The sequence below is a fragment of the Phoca vitulina genome, unplaced genomic scaffold (assembly GCF_004348235.1).
Source record: "Phoca vitulina isolate PV1807 unplaced genomic scaffold, GSC_HSeal_1.0 scaffold41, whole genome shotgun sequence".
Lineage (NCBI taxonomy): Eukaryota > Metazoa > Chordata > Mammalia > Carnivora > Phocidae > Phoca > Phoca vitulina.
The window spans coordinates 11,636,029-11,648,258 of NW_022589744.1; the positions used below are offsets into that span (position 1 = coordinate 11,636,029).

At 57.9% G+C, this 12,230-nt stretch overlaps 1 protein-coding gene across 5 annotated transcripts in view; it reads left to right on the top strand.

The window, feature by feature from the left end:
- ITGB4 (integrin subunit beta 4) overlaps positions 1–12,230 on the top strand; it is a 29,526-nt gene that overhangs the window by 3,949 nt on the left and 13,347 nt on the right. For all 5 annotated transcript variants that reach the window (XM_032429691.1, XM_032429687.1, XM_032429690.1 and 2 more), the window contains exons 3-23: positions 89–171; positions 410–511; positions 665–869; positions 1,393–1,489; positions 1,889–2,060; positions 3,251–3,514; positions 3,852–3,941; positions 4,253–4,375; positions 4,964–5,128; positions 5,300–5,376; positions 6,175–6,377; positions 8,385–8,488; positions 8,608–8,706; positions 8,877–9,006; positions 9,576–9,698; positions 9,792–9,898; positions 10,920–10,953; positions 11,133–11,324; positions 11,608–11,711; positions 11,992–12,050; positions 12,183–12,206. In XM_032429691.1, the coding sequence (XP_032285582.1) occupies positions 89–171; positions 410–511; positions 665–869; positions 1,393–1,489; positions 1,889–2,060; positions 3,251–3,514; positions 3,852–3,941; positions 4,253–4,375; positions 4,964–5,128; positions 5,300–5,376; positions 6,175–6,377; positions 8,385–8,488; positions 8,608–8,706; positions 8,877–9,006; positions 9,576–9,698; positions 9,792–9,898; positions 10,920–10,953; positions 11,133–11,324; positions 11,608–11,711; positions 11,992–12,050; positions 12,183–12,206 (2,557 nt within the window). The remainder of the gene's footprint in view (positions 1–88; positions 172–409; positions 512–664; positions 870–1,392; positions 1,490–1,888; positions 2,061–3,250; positions 3,515–3,851; positions 3,942–4,252; positions 4,376–4,963; positions 5,129–5,299; positions 5,377–6,174; positions 6,378–8,384; positions 8,489–8,607; positions 8,707–8,876; positions 9,007–9,575; positions 9,699–9,791; positions 9,899–10,919; positions 10,954–11,132; positions 11,325–11,607; positions 11,712–11,991; positions 12,051–12,182; positions 12,207–12,230) is intronic.

Below are 12,230 nucleotides of genomic sequence, written 5' to 3' on the forward strand. Positions count from 1 at the left end.
TGCCTCTCTCCAATGAGGATACACGCAGGAAAGGACTTGGTCCCTGGTGAGGTTCATCTCACTGGGTCTGCTCATCTCTGCCCTCCAGCGAACCGCTGCAAGAGGGCCCAGGTGAAGAGCTGCACGGAGTGCATCCGCGTGGACAGGGAATGTGCCTACTGCACGGACCAGGTGAGCTGCTGTCGCCTGCCTGCCATCCTGAGCCCAGCGCCAGCCCTGGCCAGTTCCCCAACCTGGGTGCCCCACCCCATCATGCCCCACGCCGGGCTCTAGCCAAGTCCACACCTGCCGCACCCTCAGCCCAGCCTCAGGCCAGGCGGGTGTGGAACAGGCAAGGGTCAGGAGAGATCCAGGGTTGGGACAGCCAGAGGATGGGCACTGCCCCCCTGACCCCACCTCCTCTGGCCAGATGTTCAAGGAGCGGCGCTGCAACACCCAGGCAGAGCTGCTGGCTGCCGGCTGCCGGTGGGAGAGCCTAGTGGTCATGGAGAGCAGCTTCGAGATCACAGAGGTGCCCGGAGTGGGGGTCAAGGGAAGTGGGCCCACCCACGCTCGAGGCCGGCTTTTTACAGGGGTCTACTGTGTCCGCTGGCTGGGCTGAGAGGTTCCCCATCAGGTCTCTGGAGTGACCCTCCAGCCAGCTGTCCCCCTCCCCTGGACACAGGACACCCCGATCAACCCCAACCTGCAGCGCAGCCAGGTGTCGCCCCAGGGGTTACGGGTCCGGCTGCGGCCTGGCGAGGAGCAACACTTTGAGCTGAAGGTGTTCGAGCCCGAGAAGAGCCCTATGGACCTGTACATCCTCATGGATTTCTCCAACTCCATGTCTGACGATCTGGACAACCTCAAGCAGATGGGAGAGAGACTGGGTATGGCTGGGCCAGCATAGAGGACAGTGGGGTAGGGAACGGAGAGGGTGGCCTCATCCACCTGGCTGGGTCCCTGCTTGGGAGGCTAGGGCTCAGGACGGCTATACCCATGCCACAAGGAAGGATAGGATATCTGAGCCCCCCAAGAAATCCCTTCCCTCCCATTCTGAGGTGTGGGTCCTAGCCAGACCCCACTAACTACTCAGGGCTTCAGGCTGGGTGGGCAGCAGAGCCCTCTGACCCTGACAAGGAGCACACTCATGGCCATGAGGCTGAGGTTCTCCAGGCTCCTGGCTGCCCCCTCCAACTTGCTCCATGCATGACTCTGGGCCTCCCGAGTCCCATTTCCTTCGTCTGTGAACAGGGACAAGGGCTACTGTGAGCATGAACTGATGTTCACATGCAAGGTATTGACAGGAGGTTATTTTCCCTCTTCCTCCTTCCCGAGCCAGCCCCTGGCCCCCTCTGCTGATGTGGGGGTGTTGGGGCTCAGCTGCCCCCTCTTTTTCCTGTTGACACCCAGCCCAGGTCCTGAGCGAGCTCACTGATGACTACACTATTGGATTTGGCAAGTTTGTGGACAAAGTCAGCGTCCCTCAGACAGACATGAGGCCTGAGAAGTGAGTGACTGAGGGGCCCCTAGGTGGCTCAGTCGGTTAAGTGTCTGCCTTCGGCTCAGGTCATGATCCCATCGGGCTCCCTGCTCAGCTGGGGAGTCTGGGAGTCTGCTCCTCCCTCTCCCTATGTGCCCCCCACCCTTGCTCGCTCGCTCTCTCTCAAATAAATAAATAAAAATCTTTTTAAAAAATAAAATAAATCTTAAAAAAAAAAAAAGAAAGAAGTGAGTGACCGAATGGGCAGGGGTCCCAGCCATGGGGCCCACCTCCTCGCTACCAGGGCACTTCCAAGTGTTCTGGTCGAAGTGGACCAGTGGGCCACTTTCAGAGAGGGTGGGGCACAGGGACATGGGGGTCTTCTCTCCTGACTCTGTCTCTCTCTCTCCCTCCACCTCTGCCCAGGCTGAAGGAGCCCTGGCCCAACAGTGACGCCCCCTTCTCCTTCAAGAATGTCATCAGCCTGACGGAAAACTTGGAAGAGTTTCGGAATAAACTGCTAAGGGAGCGGATCTCAGGCAACCTGGACGCTCCTGAAGGAGGTTTTGATGCCATCCTGCAGGTGGCCGTGTGCACGGTGAGTGCCAGGGAGAGCCCTGCCCACCCAGACCAGGATTGTGCTTCTCTGCAAGGGCATGAGCTGCCCACCAGCCTGCTCTGGTGTCAGGCCGAGACCCCTATGCCCAAAGACAAGCTAAGACCCTCCAGGGGGCCCACAATTATAAGCCAGGTTGAGATGTGCTGGGATCCAAGGTCCCCCGGCCTGAGCATGTGGGCATGCTGCTTTTGTACTGACCAGCGAAGCAGACATGAGTTCTGGGGTTCTGGAATCTTCCTTGCCCTAAAGCCAGCCTACCACCAATCTCCCTGCTAATGCCAGTCTTCCAGGACCCACAGTCTCCAACTGCACTGGGCAGCTGAAGAGGGCAGTATTTACGTGCACAGCAATTTTTTCATTTTGAAAATAATATACCCATCGTATAAACAATTTGGAAAACAAAGAACAGAAGTCGCCCATAATTTCACCACAGCCAGCCAGCCAGCCAGCCACTTGATATCCCACCAGCATATTTTGTTCCCTTTCCTTACTTTATATAGCTGGAGTCAGTGTACTTAAAATTCTGAAACTTGCTTTTTTTTTTTTTTTTCCAATTAACACTGTCACGAGCATTTTAGCTTGTAATACAGTTTTCCAAATCCACGCACAGCTGTATCTATTTTAACCGGCCTTTTCTTTTTTTTATATATATTTTATTTATTTATTTGGGAGGAAGAGAGAGAGCACAAGCAGGGGGAGCTGCAGAGGGAGAGGGAGAAGCAGGCTCCCCGCTGAGCAGGGAGCCCGACACGGGGCTTGATCCCAGGACCCGAGCCAAAAGCAGACGCTCAACCGACTAAGCCACCCAGGCTCCCCTAACCAGCCTTTTCATTCAACATTGTGGGTGTACATCTTCCCATGCAGTTAAAATATTCCCTCAGAGTAACTAGGAAGCCTGGGGGGCCAGTCGGATGAAGCTAGCTCGGGTCTCGCGTGGTGACCACTGTGTGCACAGAGCCCGCCCGCATCCTTCCCGCATCCTCATTGCCGCTTTCCGCTGCCCACCGCCATGGCTCACGTGCTGTCACGTGCATTGTCCGTGATGCCGTGAATCCTGTGGCTTAGCTGAGCTCATGTTGGGACCCGCTTTCTCAGTCATACACGACACTGTGACACATGTCCTCAGTAGGCGGCCTGCTCGATGGGCCTCCCCTCCTTGTCCTTCCCAGAGGAACATTGGCTGGCGGCCCGACAGCACCCACCTGCTGGTGTTCTCCACCGAGTCGGCTTTCCACTATGAGGCAGACGGTGCCAACGTGCTGGCGGGCATCATGAGCCGCAATGACGAGGCATGCCACCTGGACTCCTCGGGCACCTATACCCAGTACAAGACGCAGGACTATCCGTCCGTGCCCACCCTGGTGCGCCTGCTTGGCAAACACAACATCATCCCCATCTTCGCTGTCACCAACTACTCCTACAGCTATTACGAGGTGCGGGGCGGAGGCCTCCCTGGGCAAGAGGGGGGCGGGAGGGGAGTCCACGGGACTTCTCAGACATCCTCCCTCCCCCCCTCCCTCCCTCTCTTCCTTCTTTCCTTCCCAGAGCTTTTGGCTCCCCCAGGGGTGGACCCTGATGGGAAAGGGAGTTCATGTGCCCATCCCCCAACCCCACTCCCAAGCAGGTAGGGGTGAGGAGGGCAGGCTCCAGAACACACTAGGCCTTAGCTCCCCCATCAGCAAAGGGAGGATAACCCCAAAGCTATTGTCCAGATTCAATGCGGTGATACTTGCTGAAGGCTTAGCCCTGGGCTGGCACTCTCTCCCACAGAAGCTGCACACGTACTTTCCTGTCTCCTCACTGGGGGTGCTGCAAGAGGACTCCTCCAACATCGTGGAGTTGCTGCAGGAAGCCTTCAACGTGAGGGCCAGCGCGGGCCCCGGTCGGAGTCCTTCTGGGGCAGGGCTGGGGAGGAGGCAGAATGGGCAACGGAGGGCCCAAGTAGAGGTTGAGAAATAAGATAGGCCAGTGAGGAAGGGCCTCTGCTGTTCCCTGGGGACCCTGAGATGCCCACCTTAGCCTGGCCCCAACTTCCTGCGGGCTCTGCCACCTTGGTCCCCCCACTCCCCCTCAGTCCTCGGTGCAGAGTGGGTGGAGCTCAGCCAGGCCAAGCCAGGGTGGGTGAGCCCAGGCTCCCCCTCCCAGACCACTGATTGCTTGCCCTTCTTCAGCGCATTCGTTCCAACCTGGACATCCGGGCCCTGGAAAGCCCCCGAGGCCTGCGGACAGAGGTCACCTCCAATGACTTACAAAAGACGAATACTGGGTCCTTTCACATCCAGCGGGGGAAAGTGGTAAGCCTCTGTGGGGTTTTGGGAAGGGGAGGATGGGCACAAGGCCCTGCCGGGGGGGGGTCTGCCTGAGCAGAGGTCAAGAGCATGGCCTTTATGGGCTCCTGGCTAACTCTTGATCTCGGGGTCATGAGTTTGAGCCCCACGTTGGGCATAGAAATTACTTAATAAAAAAAATTTGGGGGGGCGCCTGGGTGGCTCAGTTGTTAAGTGTCTGCCTTCGGCTCAGGTCATGATCCCAGGGTATCGGGCTCCCTGCTCAATGGGGAGTCTGCTTCTCCCTCTCCCACTCCCCCTGCTGTGTTCCCTCTCTCGCTGTGTCTCTCTCTTTCTGTCAAATAGATAAAATTTAAAAAAAAATTTTTTTTTAAATAATAATAATAAAAAAGAGTGTGGCCTTCAGAGTCAGACAGGCCTGGGTTCGAAGCCCCCTGGGTAGCCACAGGGATGACTCTGACACCTTCCTCAGCTTGTCCTCATCTGCGGAGTGGGGATTAATCAGCACAGAGCTCGGACGGTTGCTCAGATGAGCGAATGGACCACAGGGGCCTCTTATCAATGTCCATTTGGCTGACAGTGGAGTCCTTGCAGGGCACATACCAGGTGCAGCTGCGGGCTATGGAGGCTGTGGATGGGACTCACGTGTGCCAGCTGGGGGAAGAGGACCAGAAGGGCAACATCCACCTGAAGCCCTCCTTCTCGGACGGCCTCTGGATGGATGCGGGCATCATCTGCGACGTGTGTCCATGTGAGCTGGTACGATGCGGCCCTGCTAGGCGGGAGGGAAGGGCTGGCCAACTGCCCTGGGGCCCCGAGGAATGAAGCCAAGCCTCCGGGGGCCATGCCTGCCTTGCGGGGTGCCCTGAGGGGCAGAGGCAGCAGAAATGTCCAGGGGCCCTGTTGCACCCCACCATGATCTCGTTCCAGCAAAAAGAGGAGCTTTCAGCTCGCTGCAACCACCACGGCGACTTCGTGTGTGGACACTGTGTGTGCAGTGAGGGCTGGTGAGTGTGCGGGGGTGCCCTGGCCACCGTAAGGCTCTGATGTGGGGTGCACCACGGATACCCAGCTGAGGGCGGGATGGCGGGTCACAGAGAGGCTTGGAAAGGGGCATGCCCAGTTGTGAGGGGGATCCAGCTCAAAGTACTTCAAAATACATAGACATAAAGAATATCTCTGAGGGGCGCCTGGGTGGCTCAGATGGTTAAGGGTCTGCCTTCAGCTCAGGTCCTGATCCCAGGGTCCTGGGATCGAGCCCCACGTTGGTGTCCCAGCTCAGTGGGGAGTCTGCTTCTCCCTCTCCCTCTGCCTCTCTCCCCTGCTCGTGCTCTCTTTCTGTGTGTGTCTCTCTCTCTCAAATGAATAAATAAAATCTTAAAAAAAAAAAAAAAAAGAATATCTCTGAGAAAAGGTGCAAGAATCAGGACAGTGGTGGCCAGCAGGGTGTGGGGACTGGCTGATGGGGGACAGACACGAGAGGGACACTTACTTTTCACTCCATCCCTTTGTATTTGGTATTCTGAACCATGCGCACGTGTGACCTAATCAGAAATGAGCTCATCATAAGGGTAGTGAGGGCTCTTAAAGCTTCAAGACACCGAACAAGTCCATGGTGACTTGAGGAAGGGACCCTGGGAGGGTCTTGGGACGGACGTTTGAGTCTCAGCTCAGGCACCACTGTCTGTGTGACTTGGACCCACTGAGGTTCTCTCCAAGCCTCAGCTTCCTCATCTGTGCAATGGGTTGGTAAAAGCCCCAGCCTTCCCTGTGGGCTGTGGGGAAGTGACTGGCTCCTTCCTCAGGAGCGGCAAGACCTGCAGCTGTTCCACGGGCTCATTGAGTGACATAGCGCCCTGCCTGCGGGAGGACGAGGACAAGCCGTGCTCCGGGCGTGGCGAGTGCCAGTGTGGCCACTGCGTGTGCTACGGAGAAGGCCGCTACGAGGGGCCATTCTGCGAGTATGACAACTTCCAGTGTCCCCGTGCCTCCGGGGTCCTCTGTAACGGTGAGCTCGGCAGCCCCGGCGGCCAGTGCTGGGGGGCTCAGGACAACAAGGGCAACCTGGGGGTCCTGACCTGGGTGGAGGGCCAGGCCAGGAGTCAGAATCCCCAAGTTTGGACCTAGCCCCCCTTGGGGCTCCCCAAGTGCCTCCCCCAAGGCCACCCCAACCTGGACCTCCCTCCCCTCTGCAGACTTGATGCCCAAGGCCCCTGCTCATGCTTCAGACCACTGCCCCTGAGGTCCTGTGGTCTCTGCCATCTCATGAGGGTTGGTCCCATCCAGCTGAATCCTCAGTGGTTGCTGGTATGTGGCATGACGGTCTTTCCTCTCTCAGGGCCTGGAGTTACGTGTCCACCGTAGCCCCACGGGCTTATGCAGTGTGGCCAGGGCTTCCAAGCAGGGCAAGGGTCACAGAACCCACCCAGCGGCCACAGGAAGGATTGAGTGGTTTGAATGGAGGAGAATCAATGAAAATCCAGCCATCAATTACTTATTTAGCCCCAACTGTCTACTTGTCACTGGAGGTCAAGCCCCTGCTTTCCTACCTTTCCTCCCTTCTTGCTTTTGTCTGTCATGTCTCCTCTTCAGTCGTCCATGCCAGAGTGTGCTCAGAGAAACAAAAGGAGAGCCCAGCATATCTGGAAGAAGGCAGGCATTTGGCACGGGCACAGCTGTGAGAGGAGGGGAGGGGGAGGCTGCTGGAGAAGGAGGCAGGACCAGAATGCGGGGGGTTTGGGGTCCATCCAGGGTGGGTCCAGTTCTAGTCTAGATTGATCTTTTTTTCTCTTTTTTCTTTTTTTTTGATTTTGGTTTTTTATTATTTATTTGAGGGAGAGAGAGTGAGAGAGCATGAAAGGGGGAGGGTCAGAGGGAGAAGCCAACTTCCCACTGAGCAGGGAGCCCGATGCGGGACTCCATCCTGGGATTCCAGCATCATGACCTGAGCCGAAGGCAGTCGCTTAACCAACTGAGCCACCCGGGCATCCCTCTTTTTTTTTTCTTTTAAAGATTTTATTTATTGGGTGCCTGGGTGCCTCAGTCGTTAAGCATCTGCCTTCGGCTCAGGTCATGATCCCAGGGTCCTGGGATCGAGCCCCGCATCGGGCTCTCTGCTCAGCGGGAAGCCTGCTTCTCCCTCTCCACTCCCCCTGCTTGTGTTCCTGCTCTCGCTATCTCTCTCTCTGTCAAATAAATAAATAAAATCTTTAAAATAAATAAAATCTTTAAAAAAGGGCATTATAAGCTTAGAAAATTTTAAAAAATCACTTATGAAATCTAATAATTTATCTGCAAGTTCTTTTTGATATTTTGTGACATGTTCCTAATATATATTTTTTAAGATTTTATTTTTACATAATCTCTACACCTGATGTGGGGCTTGAACTTACAACCCTGAGATCAAGAGTCACATGCTCCACTGACTGAGCCAGTCAGGCACCCCATGTTCCTAATATTTAAAATAATGGCAGTTTTATTTCTTACTTTACAATACTTACATGTTTTCTTTCTTTTTCTTACCTTATTGCATTGGCCAGAACTCATTAGAGGTTCTTAAACCAGAGAGACACGTGATTGGATTTGTGTTTTGGGATAATGACTCTGGCTGTAGAGTGGAAAGTAGAAGGCAGAATGGAATCGGAGAGAGGGAGGGAAGGAGATTCCAAGAAAGTGAAGAAGAGATGGGGGCACCTGGGTCGTTAAGCGTCTGCTTTCGGCTCAGGTCATGATCCCAGGGTCCTGGGATCGAGCCCCGCATAGGGCTCCCTGCTCCGCGGGAAGCCTGCTTCTCCCTCTCCAACTCCCCCTGCTTGTGTTCCGTCTCTTCGCTGTGTCTCTCTCTGTCAAATAAATAAATAAAATCTTAAAAAAAAAAAAAAAGAGATGGATCTGCCCCTGGCTGGAGAAATCCCAGCTCAGGCTGAGCAACCACAGGTCCTGCCTGGCAGATGGGCAGCCTGGACTGCAGGAGTGAATGTGGCTCTCCTCTCCTACCCCTCCCCGCTCTCTGCAGACCGGGGCCGCTGTTCCATGGGCCAGTGCGTGTGTGAGCCTGGGTGGACAGGCTTGAGCTGTGACTGTCCTCTCAGCAATGCCACCTGCATCGACAGCAGTGGGGTAGGCCGGGGCACCAGGAGGGCAGTGCAGGGTGCAGAAGGGACCCTAGCCAGCACCACCCACCCTCTCAGGCAGGGATGGGGCTACCAGGGCCTCAGTGGTGCGTCCTCTTTCTCTAGGGCATCTGTAATGGGCGTGGCTACTGCGAGTGTGGCCGCTGCCACTGTAACCAGCAGTCGCTCTACACGGACACCATCTGTGAGATCAACTACTCAGCGGTGAGGCCAAGGTCACTGGCGTGTGGGCATGGGAACCTTAGGCACAGGGCAGGGCGGGCAGGAAGTGCTGAGCCTGGTGATATAGGAGCCAGCCAGGGGTGTGAGTGAGGTTAGGGGAGCAGGCCTGGCGGCCACCCAGCACACCCCCACCCCCCTCCTCTCCTACCCAGATCCGCCTGGGCCTCTGCGAGGACCTGCGCTCCTGTGTGCAGTGCCAAGCCTGGGGCACCGGTGAGAAGAAAGGCCGCACGTGCGAGGAGTGCAGCTTCAAGGTCAAGATGGTGGACGAGCTTAAGAGAGGTGTGAGGCGGTGCCAAGGACGGGGGTGCTAAGAACCTAGGCACGGGGCATCCGATGGGTAGGGGTGTCACTCAGCTGGGCGGGGCTGCTGTAGAGCTGGGCAGAGGGCTCACAGTCTGGGTTGAGGTCATGCAGACCAGAGAGAGGGGAGGGATCCCAGCCCGGGGAGAGGTCACAGAATGCAGACCGGACCCACAGACCCGGGGGCAGGAGGCACAGCTGAGTAGGGACCAAAGAGTCTGCGGAGGGGGAGCCTGGCTTAGGCAGGGGGCAGAGAGCTGGGCAGGGATATGAACACAGTAGGGGCACGTCATTGGGCCTTGGGAGCACACAGCCTCCTCTCTTCCAGGTCAGATAAATGTCCTAGAAGCCAAGTTCCTGAGTGACACCCAGGATGGGGGGGGCACAGATTTGCAGCCTTTGATGCTCCTGGGCGGGGACAGGGCGGCGCCCCACCTCAGCCTGGCCCTGTGCCCAGGGACTGGCGTCCCTGCAGTGGGCACAGTGGGCCCCAGAGTAGGGAGCACCTCCCCAGGCCTGAGGCATCTGCTGACCACCTGTGGGTGTAGGAGAGGAGGTGGTGGAGCACTGCTCCTTCCGGGATGAAGAGGATGACTGCACATACAGCTACACGGTGGAGGGCGACGGAGCCCCCGGGCCCAACAGCACTGTCCTGGTACACAAGAAGAAGGGTGAGCTGGCGGGCAGGGCCGGTGGGTGGCCTGGCAGCCGCAGTGGGGAGCGGGCATCACCTCCCTCCTTATCTTCCTTCCCTTCCTCCGCAGACTGCCCACCCAGGTCCTTCTGGTGGCTCATCCCTCTGCTCATCTTCCTGCTGCTGCTCCTGGCGCTGCTACTGCTCCTCTGCTGGAAGTACTGCGCCTGCTGCAAGGTGGGGGCTCCTCGGGGCTGCTTACCCCAGGGCCCCCCCCGCCAGGGTCCCCGCTTACCCCAGGGCCCCGCCCCCCCCCCCGGGCCCCCCCTTACCCCAGGGGCCCCCCCCCCCCTGGCCGGGGCTGCTTACCCCAGGGACCCCCCTGCCAGGACCCCACCTCCGCCAGGGGCCCCATCCCCCCTAGGGACCTCTACTCCCACCAGGTCCCCATCCCCCACCAGGGTCCCACTTCCCACGAGTGTCCCTACTTACCCCGGGGTCTCCACTCACCCTGGGGTCTCCAACCCCCCCAAGGTCCTCATAGGTGGCAGAGGCCAGGTGAACCCACGTCTTTTGCCCAGCTCTAGTGCCCTCCCCACGCCAGCCCTTTGCCTCTGCCAACCATCAGTGGCCCGGACCTGAGACTACTTGTCCTCGGGTCAGGCACATGCAAAGGGCCAGGGGAGCCAACAAGGAAGAAAGGGCCTTGCCCGCCAGGAGCTGATAGTCTCACTGGGGAGAAGAGATAAGAGGCAAGAAAGCACGGAGGATGGCCCGGCTCGGGATACTGAATTGTAGAAACAGGAGACGCTGTGTAGTAGCCCCAGTATTGTGGGATATTAGTGTGTGTTACAGAGATAAAGACATCTCTGATCAAATACATTTGGGAAAGAGGCTTCCTCTCTGCGGGACTTCTCAGAGCCTTTGATCTAGTTGTATGCATAGTGAAACTCTAAGAGGGGCATGGGGAATGAATTCAGTGCTTCTCAAATGGGTTGGCTCATAGATCCTTTACAGATCATCTGGCAGGACCAGGGTCCCATGGCACAAACTTTGGGAATCCTCTGCCCCCATCACCCTCCGTACTCACCCTGTGTGCTCCACACCTAGATCCCTTCAACTTCCTTGATATCCTGGTGTCTGGGGAAGGCACTGTTGCCCCTCTGGACCATTGGCATGGAGAGCGGGGTAGCTGGAGGGGCTTCTGTGAGCTGAGGCAGCTGTCCCAGCCCTCATCCCCACCCACCTTGTCTCCTAGGCTTGCCTGGCACTTCTCCCTTGCTGCAACCGAGGTATTGACCCAGCATCCGCAGGGGCGGCAAGGGCTCTGACTGCTCGTGCTCCCAGATAGGGTGGAGGGGAAATAGGGGCTGAGTCTGGAACAGAGGCAGGAGGCCTGGGGTCCCACCCGGAGGGGGTGTGGCGGGGAGGGCCTAGGGTGAGGCCCCATGCGGAGGACCCTGTCATGCAGGTCACATGGTGGGCTTCAAGGAAGACCACTACATGCTGCGGGAGAACCTGATGGCCTCGGACCACCTGGATACGCCCATGTTACGCAGCGGGAACCTCAAGGGACGGGACATGGTCCGATGGAAGATCACCAACAACGTGCAGCGGCCTGGCTTTGCCTCCCACGCCTCCAGCACCAACCCCACGGAGCTGGGTGAGGGCGGGGGCTTGGCGGGGGCTCTTGGCGGTGCCCCTGGGGCCTGGGGCACATTCACCGCTGTTCCGGGTTTCAAGTCACAGCATTCCCGTCTTCTCTGGGTGTTGGGTGCAAGCACAGGCTTGGCCACCTTCTGCCCTTCCTGATGGTGCTCCAGGCCTCAGGCTCTCGGCCCGCCGGTCCCCCCCACCCCCCACCATCCTAGCGTGGCTCCTGGAGGGGGCTTCCAGCATGCCTGCTGTGCAGGGGGCTGATGACCCCCATCCCCGCCTATCCCTAGTGCCCTACGGGCTGTCCCTGCGCCTCGCCCGCCTGTGCACCGAGAACCTGCTGAAACCTGACACGCGAGAGTGTAACCAGCTGCGCCAGGAGGTGGAGGAGAACGTAAGGGCCAAAGAAGCTGATCTCTGGGCTTGGGAGTGATCCCGGTAGAGGGAGAGCAAGGGAAGCTGCTGTGGAACCTGGATTTTTCTGCATAGGAAAGAGGGGCTTCCTTGGACATGTGCCTGGCCTGGGGTCATCCTATGAATGTTTCCAGAAGGGGACAAGGCAATGTGCAGGCCCCTGTGCATGTCCCCAACCAACCATGTCCCCTGGGCCTGGATGGCTCTGGGTAGGGAGGCTTACCCAGGACGCCAGCCTCATGCCTTTCCTTGCCTGGCAGCTGAATGAGGTGTACCGACAGATAACAGACTCACATAAGCTCCAGCAGACTAAGTTCCGGTGGGTCCTGGGTGCCTGGGGTTGGTGGGGGGGGGCTGCCCATACTGCCCACTCTAGGGGACACCCCCCCAAGCAGGGCATGCCTCCACCCCAGACACCATGCGGCTCACAGCCCCCTCTTGGTCCCCACAGGCAGCAGCCCAACGCCGGGAAAAAGTGAGTTGAAGGCACACGGGTGGG